This window comes from Hydra vulgaris, chromosome 05 (genome assembly GCF_038396675.1).
Source record: "Hydra vulgaris chromosome 05, alternate assembly HydraT2T_AEP".
NCBI lineage: Eukaryota > Metazoa > Cnidaria > Hydrozoa > Anthoathecata > Hydridae > Hydra > Hydra vulgaris.
Window position 1 is genome coordinate 12,050,001 of NC_088924.1, and position 15,000 is coordinate 12,065,000.

The following is a 15,000-nucleotide window of genomic DNA, read 5'->3' on the forward strand; positions in this document are numbered from 1 at the left end:
ACTTATCACAAATAACTTGTAAGGGATGGGTCTTTATAAAAGATAAAAACCTCAGCCAAATTCCAAGATCTTTTTATTGAAATATTTAGAATGACAACATCCTGAAAATGTTTTTTATTTTGAATGTTTTCACGTGGCTTCATTAATCTTTATTAGAAAAAGTTGATAAAATGTTGTAAAGAATGTAAATGTTATTAAAAAATGTACTTAAAATGATAAACAGTCAAATAACTTTTTGTTATATAAAAGTGTTAATATGCATATAAAGAATTTACCCATTTAATCATTACCCATTTTTATTTTTATGTTACAGTATTGCCTCATACATATAAGGACTAACAATATTTTAATATGATCATAATAATAATAATAAAAATAATAATATCAACAATAAAATAAACATGTATAGCATTTATTTAAATTATAATCGTCAGGTCATTTTATCCTGCTACTGGTAACATATAACCCAATACAGCTTGCTTCATGTCCTGTTCCCTTGTAAAATACGCTTTTTTACAGGCAAAGGCTAGGAATAGCCAACTCTGAATTAACACTAGTAAGTGACCGAGGCCCTGGCTCAAAATAAGACTTTTTGCAAATCCGGCCTCAAAAAATCATAAGATTTAGCAGGGTTTGATAGGCGGAGCTAGAAAAAAATTTATAATTCTTTATACATAAAAATTTTATACTTACATTTACTATTTATTAAATTTTGGCATATATTTATACCAGTATTAAATAAATAGGGACAGATACAGTAAAAGGATGCAACTTGTTGAATAAGAAGCCAAGAATGAATTTTGGTTTATTGTAATATAGATGATAGCTCATTTAAGCATTGACCATGATTAGAGAAACAGCATAAAAGAGGAAGCCTCTTTTATGCTGTTTCTCTAATCATGGTCAATGCTAAAGCCTGCATTTTGATGATAATGATGATGATGATGATGATGATGATGATGATGATGATGATGATGATGATGATGATGATGATGATGATGATGGTAATGATGATGATGATGATGATGATGATGAATGATGATGATGATGGTAATGATTATTATGATCATGTTGATCATGATGATGATATAATATCAAACCGGGCCCCGGTTAAATATCAACCCTGGTTGCTTACTACTTAACACACCCCCTGCCTTGGGGCTCTTGATTGAGAAAAGGCTAGAGAACGGTGTCTTGATAAAAGTACTCATCTTGGGCAGACATTAAATACATCCGGCTACTGTCTTGTTTGTAGAAGAACTCCTAGGCAAAGACTTGAGGGGTAAATAGGTTCTATCTGTTAACCAGCTTTGCACCACTTCCTAATCTATTAAGCTGGCATAGATGTTTTTATAATATATTGTTTCCAGCTAAGGATGTTGAATGCTGGATCTTCTTGACTCAATACATGTGTTTTGCTTGTATCTCTGCTTTTTTGACCAGGCAACTTATTCTATTATCTCCTAATGAGGGTACAGCTCTAAAACTCAATTTTATGGTTCTGAGACCAGTTGGAGTTTAGTTCTGAACTCAGTGGTAGCTTTCTGAGAGGCTGATTCCATCAACAGCTGTAAAGTATCAGAGTACTAGTAGTACCATGTTGCAGATGGGTGGTGTCCCTGTTTGTACTTTTGGTGTGCACATTTTAAGTTCCATGTTAAGGTTTAAAGTTTGTTGAAATGCCCAGTATCTATTTAATAGTCCAAGCAATTGCTTGGACTATTAAATAGTGTTCTGGGCATTTACATTCCTGAGAATTCATCCATTCGGGAAACTTGTTTGAATCAACAGACTATTCTTTTATGTGCTTTTGTTTATCACTACTTCACTCTACCACTTTTCTCTTTGTTCTATATCACTCTCCTTCATCTCAAGACTGCACTCTTTTTAATGTTATTTCTGATCGAATTGACCAAGCCCTTTTTCTTTATCATTCAGCCAATATTGTTGTTGTTGGTAACTTTAATGCTCATCACACTGAATGGTATGGTTCAAATGTAAGTGAATCTGCAGGTGGTAAGGCCAACAACTTTTTCCTTTCTCAATCTATACCACAAATAGTCAACTTTCCAACTTTTTTTTCCAGACAATTCAAATTATTACCCTTCTCTACTTGACTTATGTTTTGTTTCTGATCCTAGTCAGTGCTCAGTTTCTCCACATTCACCCTTAGGTACTTCTAATCACATTTTGATCTCTCTAAAACTCTTATCTTATTCTTTTTCATCATCAGAATTCCCCTATCATTGTACCACTTAATGCTGACTGGGACTCTTTTCCTAATTTTCTTCATGGTGACCCTTGAGTAGAAATCTTTTGTCTTCCTGCTGACAATTGTCCTTTGTATGTAACTTCTTAGACTCATGCCTCAGAAACAGTCACAGTAAAAGGGTGAGACTTAGTTGAATGGCGAGTAACACGAGAATGAATTTTAGTGGATGGCACAAGAGGCGCTAGCTCTTTAGAACAGTGCACATTATAGTATTTATAGAAAAGAGAAAGAGAAGCAGCATTATGACAATATAATAATACTGGAAGTTGGCTGCAGTAACAGGTCTAACTATGTTTACAATGCGTTTTTGCACCTTGTCTAAAAGAGAAAAGGCAACATTGGAAGATCCGTTTCAGATATGGCAACAGTATTCCTTACAAGGGGAGGTTTGAGATTTATAGAGGTAAAGAATAGAATCCTGAGTAATAAAGTGGCATCCACAATAAAGAGATGCAAGCTTAGCAGATGCTAATTTTGCAACAGATTTGATATCTGGTATCCAAGAAAGATTGGAAGTAAGAGTTAATCCTAGAAGACAAAGAGTAGATAACTCATCAAAATCATTACCATCTTGAATGAAAAGTATTACGTGAAGAACAAAGCATAGCTATCGGTATTAAATGAAAAAAAAGCTCTTGGGGCTCTCAATGGCTGGTGAACTTAAACTCAGATAAAACTCATTTTTTTTTTCTAATTATTATCACAATAATCTAGATCTTCCTATATTTATGAACAGTAATGTACTCAATAAGTCTTCTACTCTTTGTCTTTTACTTATGTCTTTTACTCTCTTGAAAACCATATATCAAATCCAATGCAAAATTAGCATCTGCTAAGGTTGCATCTAAGGTTTATTGTGCTCACCACTTTCTTGCTCTACTATTACTATTCTTTATTTTTATATATTTCAAACTTGTTCTTGTATGGAATGCTGGTTGCTATACGATGCCGTTTATCTTTTAGATAAGGTGCAAAAAGGCATCATAAACATAGTTGGACCTGCTCTTGCAGCCAAACTTCAACTATTGTCACACTGTCGTAATTTTGCTTCTCTTTCTATAAATACTATAATGGACACAGCTCTAAAGAGCTAGCGTCTATTGTGTCATCTACTAAAATTCACTCTTGTGTTACTCTACAATTAATCAAGTCTAATCCTTTTACTGTAACTGTGAAGTGCTCAAAAATTCTTTTTCGTCTAGTTTTATCTTAAAATATTAGTTCTTTGGAATTCGCTCTTTGCTAACAAATTTGTTAATTGGAGGATTAATCAACAAACAATTATAATAATGATAAATTATAATAAAAATAAATAATAATAATAATTAGTTGCAGTCAGAAAATATTAACATAAGTACTAAATATAAGTGCTATGTTTAGCACTATTTGAGCGACATTTAAATTTTTTCATCGTTTGAAAGGGGTTGCAATCCTTTAGCTCCTTGTTATTAGATGATGAACTGTAGCAGCATTTTAATAAACAATTATAATGCTAGTGCTGACCAAAGTGTATTTTGATTTCTAAACTAAAATTTCTTAGAGATAACAAGAGTTTATGCAAGTTTCCATTTGTGTCTAAATTTGTAATTCAAAAATTACATCAGAGATGACATGCATATTGTTGTTGAGGTCAGAAGCATTAAAGACCTCTTTGAAAAATAAATATTATTATAAATGATAGTATAAGTAAATGTAATAATAATAATAATAATAACAATAATAATAATAATAATAATAATAATAATAATAATAATAATAATAATAATGATAATAATAATAATAGTATTATTAATTATATTATTAAATATATTTAAAATTTTATTCAGTAAGTAACATTATTAAAAGTTTTATGTATCAAAGAATGGTCACATTTAATTATTTTTTAGTCAACTTTAAGTTTTTAATTTTTCAGTAATTCCACCTGTTTTTATTCAAGAATTTTTTTTTTTAAAACTTTTTCATTTTAAAATATATACAATATTTTAAATAAGGCAAAAAAAAATATCAATTTTTTTAATTCATAAAATTCTTTTTATGCAAATTAAGTTAATCTAAATAGTTATTTTTTTGAAAGTTTGTAACTTTTTTTTATAAAAAAAAGCTAAAAGCAATAAACTAGTGATGTGCCATCAGCTAATGCCGATAATAGTAGGTAGCTAATAATAGGTTAAATGTATTTATTTAAGGGTATTATAATAATATTAGGGATTTAAATTACATATTTAACATGTTCCTATTCATCAGAAGTGATTCGATCTACTAGCCTATGCTATTGGTAACCAGCAACCAATTAATCGGCTAAACCATTGGCCGATTAATTGGCCAATGGCATCGGTTGATTTATTGGCATTGGCCGATGGATCGGTATTGACTATTAAGCCAAACTAAACAGGTGCATAGGCACACCCTATATATGCATACCTAATATTAAGATATTACCTTTATATACATGCATTAAACTCTATAATTAGCCTTAATCGGCCTTTGCCGATGGCACATCACTACAATAAACTTTTAAGTGTCAAAATGATAATGCAGATGAGAGAAATATTTTTATTTATTTTAATTTAGCTTAAGGAAGAAATTGTAAAGTACCTTGGTTTGAATTCTGATAACGCCAATGAATATTTAACATCTCTTCGCATTTTATTAGTTAAAGTCTTTATGCAGAAGTTTCAATCTGGTTTCATCACATACCGTGTCGCTGACGAGTTACCATGGCAACTTTTTCAGATTAATTGTAAACAAGACTTGTATATCTGCATTGAATCACCTACATTGCTTACTCATTATTGGCAGAAAGGGAAATTATCAACGTTGATACATTATTGGAAGAGTTTGGAAGTTGATCTAGCAGGAATTTATCAAATTTACTCTGAAAAGTTAAAAATATCTGAAAATGATAACAATTACAGGCAGCAAATGTTAGCTTATGATATTCTTGGTAAGTCTAAGTAAAAATAATAAATTACAACAGTTAATTAAACTATCATGTTATTTATGTAATTTCACTGCTTAAGAAATTTTTCAAAGTAATTGAATTATTTTGATAAGTATTCTGGTAATTAATAGTTTGCTTTTGTCTAAAAAATCTTGATTTTAGCATATTTCTAAACTTTGGTTGGAAGCCTTTTCATAAAAAAATTAAAGCATTATACTTTATCATTTTTGTTGTTTGTTCATTATGAGTCGAGTTAATTTAAAAAATACTGGCTGTCCAGACCCATAAATATGGATCATGGTAAGTCTGTTCTATACAGTCCCTTTCTATAATTGTTTAACTTTTACCAAAATAATAAAATTCAAAATAAAAGTATATATATATATATATATATATATATATATATATATATATATATATATATATATATATATATATATATATATATATATATATATACATATATATATATATTTAACATTAGCAAAACATTATTTATTAGAGAAAGGAACAAAATATATAACTTTTTAACAAATAAAAAAAATTGTTAAGAAAAAAGAACAAAATATATCTTTTCAACAAAATCTACAAACAAAACAATTCAACAAATTTTCTTATAAAAAAAAAAGTATTCTAAAACAAAACATTATTTACAATTATTATATATACAAAATAACAAAACAAAATATATTAAAAAAAATATATACATTAACAAAAAAAATTTCACAACATATATATAGAATTATTATTTTATAGTGTATTATTTTCCTACCGTTCCCTCTCCTCATATTTTACTTTTAACAGGAGTCACTCTCCCTATTAATTAAAAGAGAAAAGTGAAGGGAGGAAGTCTTTGTCCTATATTTAAATCTAAAACAAAAAAAAGCAGTTATGGTATGATAAAAAAGTAAAGATCACATATAAACATTACAAATCAGTTTACCTGTTGCTGTTGTTATTTCTAGAGCATTGTTAAAAGAAAAGAAATTTATTGCAAAGACAATTATTACATATAATCGCAAAAACATTATAACTAACAGTACACACAAATTTTGTAATTCGACCAGAAAATTATTCTTACCTTGATTGCTACAAACTAATTTTTTTTTAAACTATTTAGCAAATGATCAACAAAGTTAATTTCAAATAGTTAGAGTTTACTAAATTAAAACCATATTTTAACAGTTAGCAAAGTAAACAAATGGTGGTTAGTAAAATACCAAGATAAAGCTAAAGAAATAAAATAACAACAAAGTTAAAAATATTTGTAATAATTTTAATGCAGTTTAACGTCAAAGATAACTATACCATCTTGAGATAATAAAGGTTTTATTTTTAAAAACTATTTAAAAAAAAAAGTAAAATGTTTATTTTTATTAAAAATATGATCCTTTAAATTAAATAAATTTGACTTTGATAATTTTTTTAAATAAATTTGACTTTGATAATTTTTTCTTTATAAGAAAAGGACTTATCTATAAAGTACACAATGAAAAATTGATTTTCAATCACTTTTACATTGTAAGTACTTATTAGATGCCCAACTAATCCAGTGATAATTGTAGGTTATTGTGAAACTTATTATCTTCAATTTGAAATATTATTTTGAACTGGGACTCTTTTCGTGATTTTCTTTGTGATGGCCCTTGGGTTGAAATTTTTTGTCTTACTGCTGACAAATGTGCTCCTTACATAACTTCGTGGATTCAGGCTGGCATGAAATTTTTTATTCCCTCTCGATGATTCCTGGTCAAGCCTGATGATTCCATGGTTTTCCTCACATTGTGCTTCTGCAATTTCCAATAAAAACTGTTACTTCCATATCTATCAGCAAAACAATTCTCTAGAAAACAGTCGTCTGTTTACTACTGCTAGGAACCTTTGTAATAAGGTTTTGTCTAACGCCAAAGCCTGCTATTCTCAGATCACAAAATCTTGTATTTCATCACAAAAATTAAGTTCTCCTGACTTCTGGAGAATCTTTAATAGTACCAATAATAAGGGAAAAACTGTTATTCTACCTCTTTTGTATGGCTCAGACATTGTCACCTCACCTAAAGACAAAGCTGAATTGTTTGCTAAGAACTTTTCATCAATATCATGATTTCCTGCTTAGACTCTTCTACAGCTTGTGGACCGGATAGCATACCTGTTATAGTCTTGCAGAAGTGTTCTATGGAGCTGTCGTCTATTCTTTCAAAACTTTTTAGCAAGTGCTCATCAGAATCTTGTTTTCCAGCCTGCTAGAAAGCAGCATCTGTTATCCCTATTTTCAAAAATTCTGGAGAGTGATTTGATTTGCCTAACTACCATCCCATTAGTCTTGTTTCTATCATAAGCAGAGTTTTTGAATCTTTAATCAACAAACACTTAATTTATACTCTTTTTAATTTACATCAACAATCTTCCAGATATTCTCACATCTAAGGTGGCATTGTTTGCTGATGATACTACTATTTATTCTTGTCATGATAAGAAGCCAATACTTTCTGATTGGATGGAGGGGACATTTGAGCTTAAAAAAGATCTCACTTCTGCTACAGCATGGGGCTCACAGTGGCTGGTAAACTTTAATTCAGATAAAACTTAATTTTTTTTAGCCAATTGTTATCACAATAATTTAGATTTTCCTATATTTATGAGCAGCAATGTACTCAATGAGTCATCTACCCTTCATCTTTTAGGATTAACTCTTACTTCTGATCTTTCTTAGAAACCGTATATCAAATCCATTGCAAAATTAACATCTGCTAAGGTTGCATCTCTTTATCAAGCTAGACACTTTCTTACTTCGGATTCTATTCTCTATCTCTATAAATCTCAAATCCGGCCTTGTATGGAATACTGTTGCCATATCTTAAGTCTCATCCTTTTTCTGTGACTGTTCCTAAATACTCCAAAAGCTCTTACTTGTCTTTTTTCCTTGAACATCAGTTCTTTTGAATTCGCTTCCTTCATCTTGCTTTCCTGATTCATATAATTTGCAATCTTTTAAGTCGTCCATCAAACGTTATCTTTCTTTACAATCCTCATCTTTTCTCTTCCAGTAACTTCCAACTCTAATAGTGGTTGCTTGCAGCCTTGTTGGAAGCGAAAATGTTATAAAAACAAAAAAAACAAAAAAATTCAAGTCAAAACAGTTGTTAGTTCAAGGAAAAAAAGGCAAAGGGTCTTTCAAAGTAGCTGGTAAGAAATGTCACCAATATACTACTACCTTTAAAGCTGAAGCAATTAATGCCTATGATAATGAGGCAAATCAAGAAACTATAGCAAAGTTGTTTGGTGTAACACTAAGTCAGATTTTGAGATGGCTTTAAAAAAAATTTATCCTTAAAGGTGCTGCATTCTCGTATTGTGAATTTTTTCTGAAGGGAAGACTTTCCACAAAAATCTTGAACTATACAAAATTATTTACCAGGAGTTTTTACAAGCCAAATCAAAACGACACATTGTTAGCTTTTCCTTGCTTTGGAGTAAAGCTAGAAAAACACAAGTAGACATTGATCCAAAAGTGGAAATAAAACATCATGTAATAGTGAGATTTTTACAACAAAGAAAAAAGGAGTTAAAAATGAGATTGAAACAAAGGAACAAAAGGAAACATAAGAAAGAAATGGAACCATCATTACCAAAATGGCATGCGACGTACAAAGAAAAGTGTTTAAGAACAGGTTCTCAAGATCTAAGTTAGGACAACAAATGAGGGCGCTACCAACCAGCACAAAGGCTCAATGTTGACCAGAGCCCACTCCCCTTTGTTGTCCATGGTAAAAAAATGTACAAATATGTTCCTAAGGATCAAGCTGCAACGCATGGATCTCACAAGCACACTCAGGATTGGAAAACAAGCAGTGTTCCCTTCAAATTATTTTTTGACCAGAAGGAGAGCAACCATAGCTAGCTATCATTTTGAGTGGTCATCAACCATTTTGGAAAACGCATTTCAAAAGACAAAAGTTAGCATGTCACAAAGATTTTCACATTCCAAACAAATGCTTGGTTAGATGGTTAAATGGTTAGACCAAAATGTAAGTGCTGGTGTGATGAAATGCTCCTTCCGTTTATCAAAGAACAAAAACTTGATAAATTTGTTTTTTTACCAAACAATTTAAAGGGATAGATGTAGGAAGATTTTAAAGATGCTATGGCTGATGCTGAATGACACCTTTGGTACAGTCAACCAAGTGCCACTGACCTTTTACAACCAGTTAATGCAGGATATGTTGCCACTTGGAAAAAGCACATTGCCATTGATAATCAAAAATGGCAAAAAACGGATGCAGATACTAATTCAGATAGATAGTTCAGTAATGAAATTACTGAACTATCTATCTGAATACCCTACACTGCAAAAGAGAGACAAATTTTGATTACACAATCTGCAGAAGAAGCTTGGAAAACTTTAGGCTCTTCTAAGTATGATAAGCAAAGAAGGAAATGCTGGACTATGGCTGGGTGCTTAATCAGTTAATCTGATGGCTCAGATGGTTCACTTATCAAACCAGAGGGCTTTGATAATTACAATGTTCCCCCGCCATCCATAATTGATCCTACCAGTGATCAACCCAGAGGAAATCACAATGATTTTCAACTGGTAAAAGTGGACGATGCTATAAATGAAGATACCAATGAGATTTGTCTTTTTGAACCTCTTAGAGCTTTTTTCATAAGCATACCCGTCGCTGTTTCAAAAATTTCATATGCATGTAAAAAAAAAATAATCTTTTAATTTCCTCTGCGGAAAATAATTGAATTTGAATGTTCAAATAAAGTGAAATTTTGACTTTATAGTGTGACAATAAAAACACCTGTAGAATGAGAATCATTACATATAGTTTGATAAAAATTGGTGCAAATGTATGGGCACACCATACTCTGGATAAAATTTCAGTCAGATTGGTTTACTGGTTAAGGATTCATATCATATTTTGTAAATTTTTTGCTATTTAGACCTCAAAACCTTACAGATTACTGTGATATTTGATCACTGTTTTCAAAATAAAGGTTATATGAGTCTACTATGTAGTGATAACAATTTTTATTATAATTGTTTTATTTCTATATGTACCGTTTTCATTCTGTAGGCAAAAATATTGATTTGCTATTTGAAGCGTGGTTTGAATTGGCTTATGCATATAGTAAATATCTAAACATTTCCTCAAGTATAAACTACTGCAAAAACGCAAAAAAAAGTGCAAAACCTGGCAAAAGGTCAATCAGTTAAAACGAAAAAACTTAATTTTTCTGTTAAAAGAACTTTTATTGACCCTTGAAGCCTTAAATACATTGACTGAAAAAAACACTGAATAAAAATTTTTTACATTATATTACCATCAAATAGAATCTCATTAAATTGTAAGACACAGTCTTTGATTTTCTCTACAAGAAATTTATTTAAAATAGCTTAATATACTCTTTTAATCAAATACTCTTCAAAATTATTAAATGCAATATTAAAATTCATAATTAACAACAGCAGATAAAAAGTTCATTATAAACTGTAAGCTATGATTTTCTGCTATTGTTAGTAGTTCTTTAATTTAACTTCATTTGCATTAATCAGTGACAAGATTTGTTCAATGTTGGAGTGAGTTTCTGGCAATTCTTCTGATACAGCAACAAGAATTTGTATCTTAACTCCTGTGTCTTTGCCAGTCCTATGAGTGAGAGGTTGCTTTTGAGACAGTGCTAGTATCAACCCTTAACGCAGTATCAACAATGCTTTGACAAAACTCGAGAAAACCTTTTTTTTTTTTTTTTAATTCTGATTTACTCTTAACAAGGCTGTAAGCAACCACTATTAAGTTAGGAGTTACTAGAAAAAAAGAATAGAGTTATAGAGCAAGGAAACAGTTGACAGAAGACTTGAAAAGTTGAAGGTTGTATGAGTCAGGAAAGCATGAAGATGGGAGAGAGTTCCAAAGGGTTGAAGTGCAGCGAAAAAAAACTAGACAAATAAAAGTTTTTAGAGCATGCAGGGACAGATCTAGTAAAAGAATGAAACATTGCTGAATGATGAGTTAAGCTAGATTGAGTTTTAGTTGATGGAACTAGAGATGATAGCTTTTTTGAGCAGCTACTATGATAATATTTGTAGAGAAGAGAAAGAGATACAACTTTATGACGATTGCAAAGAGGCTCAAGTTTAGCAGATAGAATGGGTCCAACTACCTTTTTAATGCATTTTTGGACCTTGTCTAGAAGAGAAAGAGCATCATTAGAAGAATCAGCCCAAAATTTGACAACAATATTCCATACAGGGATGAATAAGAGATTTGTTGAGGTAGTGAATGGAATCAGGAGTAATAAAATGGCGAGCATGATAAAGAGAGGCAACCTTAGCAGATGCTAATTTAGCAATCGATTGTATATATGGTTTACATGAAAGGTCAGTAGTAAATGATAATCCAAGAAGGCATAGAGCAGAGGAATCACTGAGAGTTGTCATTCATTAATATAGAAATGTTGACAGTATTGGGATAGTTGTTTGCAGTAAATAACTGAGTTTTGTTGGACCACCATCACTTCTGAGCTTAACAAATATCTACTGGAAATTTTACGAAATTGTATAACATGATTCACAAGACTTAACGATAAGTCATTGCAGTGAGCAACAACCCAAACTGTACCAGAATTGAGTTGGTAATTTTTAAGTCACTGCAGGTGAAAAAATCACTCAAGTGTTGACCTGCTCTTAAGAAATTCTTATGAAAATTTGGGATTTGGTTCTACCATCTTGTTGCTTAGTGTCTGGTTTACAGTTTTGACCAGTTTTTTAATTCATTATTTGATAGTACCATATTTAATTGTACATTTACAAGAGCTAAAATGGTCAATTTTGGAGTGCTTGATAGTGGCTGGGCACTACTTTGGCCTGAAACCAAAACATAAATACTTTATATTTATATTAAACATTGTTCAGAAAGTTTGTTTAAAACTTTCAAATTATTTGTTTTTAAAGTGATTAGAAACTTATACAAAATTTACTTCCTGAAACATATCTTGTCTCTTTTTTTAAAGATTTTCTTTGAATTTATATATGTAAAAATTATTTAAATATAAATATTTTTCTTGGGTAAGTGTAGGTGGAAGCCCGCCAGATGTCTTAGCAAGTTGAATAGTTTTTTCAGGGGATAATTTATTCCAGAGTTTAGTGCAGCCATATGTTACATTTGCACCAATTTTTATCAACTTATATAAAGTGGTTCTCCTTTTACAGGTGTTTTTATTGTTGCACTATAAAGTCAAAATTTCACTTAATTTTAACATTCAAATTGAATTTTTAAAAGTTTATTTAAGACAAAATTAAAAGATTTAAAAATTTGCATCACAGGGTACCTTGATGTGTACGCTATCACCCCATATAAGTGGCATTCTTGGGTCAGTTAGGTTGGCATTATCAGAATCCTTATTAGCCGTGAAAAAAAGCTAAAACATCTAAACATTCAGAGCTGAGATAAGGATCTTAGCTGTAAAAGTTACTGTAAAAATCATTAGTCATGATTAAACTTAACAAAAGGTAATGAAGATGTAAATAAATTAAAAAAGTCACCAATATATCATATGATATAAAAAAAATCACATAACTGATTACTATTTGAACTAAAAATTTTACTTATAATGAGCAACTATCTTATAGAAACTTATAATGAGCAATAAATCTTTTATAATAAAATCTTATAAAATCAAATTTTTATGTCATCAAGTGAAATTAAAAACTTAATATCTGTAATTTCCTTACAAATGTTTATTAAAAAAATTGTAATGCATTAAAAAAATAACATATTGGTAACAGCTTAGTGTCAACATTATTTTTGTAACAGCTTAGTGTCAAAATTATCTTTGTAACAGCTTAGTGTCAACATCATCTTTGTAATAGCTTAGTGTCGACATTATCTTTGTAACAGCTTAGTGTCAACATTATTTTCGTAACAGCTTAATGTCAACATTATCTTTGTAACAGCTCAGTGTCAAAATTATCTTTTTAACAGCTTAGTGTCAACATTATCTTCATATCTAAACAGAAAAACTGCTACAACAACCTAGCAACTAATCAAACAAATTTTATTTTAAAACACCGAGCAAGTAACTGCATAGTTTCATCACATTATAATAAAAAGTTGTTTCTCTGCGCAGCGGCCTTGCTCTTTGTGGTTCGTGTTTTGGAGTTATAGAATTGAGAGAAGGTTGTAACCACAACTAAAAGTAGCCTCCTCAACTGTAGTGACCTTTCTTGGCCTTGGCCCTTGGGGAGGTGAATTAACAACAACAACAAAAATGTATGCAAAATATTTTTGCAAAATTTTGCACAAAATTTTGCACGAATTTTGTGCGAAACAAAAATGTATGAGTATTAGCAGCAGTAAATTGCTCAATATATTAAATGATTTGAATTTCAACTAATTTAAGAAAGTTTTTGAATAGTTAAAAACTGAAAAAATTGAGTATTTATTACATTATTTTGTGATTGTTTTTATTGTTATAATAAATATTAGTATTATTATTTTTGATTATTATTATTTTAATTATTATTATTGTTATTGTTATATATCAGTTTATATTTCATACATTAATATTATTTATATTACTTTAACTACTATGTGTTAAAATATTAAAACTGTAATTTGTATAAGTTAAAATTGTAGCAAGGATCTGAAATATATATATATATATATATATATATATATATATATATATATATATATATATATATATATATATATATATATATATATGTATATATATATATTCTGGATCCATTCTGGAGCCTTTCTTAAATAAAGGTGTTACATTTGCTTTGGACCATGATCTTGGAATTTCACCATTGTCAAATGACTTTTGAAAGATGAAAGTAAGTGGAGAAGACATTGAGGTAGAACAAAAGCGTAAAATGTGAGGACTGACATTATCTACACCAAGTGATTTAGATATATCCAGTGCTGAGAGTTCCATTAGAGTGGCCAGAGTATCAAAAGATATGCTATTGAGGATTGTGTTAGTTCTACGATCAAAACAGGGAAGGTTGTCATTGGATGGCTCTTTGCTGAAAACTGATTGAAATTGATTGTTAAGTGAGTTGGCTATTGTAATTTTGTCAGAGCTAATGATCTCACTGGAACTGGTGATTCGCATAGATGAGATCTGATTTATTACAGAGCGTTTACTATTTATGTATGAAAACAGTCTTTTAGGATTACGCTTATCATTGGCAAGGGCAATTTCGAAAGATTTCAGAGAAGAATGACTTAATTTTTTAACAAACTTTCTTTTCGAGCCCATAGCGATTTTTTAAGACGAATAAGAGATAATAATTCTTTTGTCATCCATGGTTGTTATTTGGGGGATGGTTTGTTTGGCATACGAGGGATGAATTGAAGACAATATTCATTGTATTTGTTGAGCCAAATTTGGTAACATTGTTCTACATTTAAGTCTTTAAAAATAAACAACCAATCAACATTATTAAATTCTTTGTTGATTTTTTTGTAGTTACCATGCTTATATATAAATTTAGAGCTGTTGAAACGTGATAATTTTATGCTGGAAGCCAGTTTGTTATGCCAGGTGATGGTGCAATGATAATGCCAGGTGATGGTGCAATGATATTGATATTGATAAACTGAGTGGAGGACGTTGATTTCGCTAGCACGATAAGAAGAGTCACATATGATGAGATCAAGAGTGTTTTTCATAGGGCAATTAGCAGGTTTGAAAGTAGAGACAGTGATGATTTGGTGAAGATGACAATCTTGAAAAAGAGAGACAAATGAAGAAGAGACAAATGAAG

General features: G+C 30.3%; 1 protein-coding gene across 2 annotated transcripts in view; it reads left to right on the forward strand.

Moving 5' to 3' along the window:
• Positions 1-15,000, forward strand: part of LOC136071859 (nephrocystin-3-like) — an 82,762-nt gene that overhangs the window by 38,372 nt on the left and 29,390 nt on the right. For both annotated transcript variants that reach the window (XR_010638539.1, XM_065797385.1), the window contains exon 11: positions 4,844-5,216. Coding sequence is in view for 1 of the 2 variants with exons in the window: in XM_065797385.1 (XP_065653457.1) it covers positions 4,844-5,216 (373 nt within the window). In the remaining variant the exon portion in view is untranslated. The remainder of the gene's footprint in view (positions 1-4,843; positions 5,217-15,000) is intronic.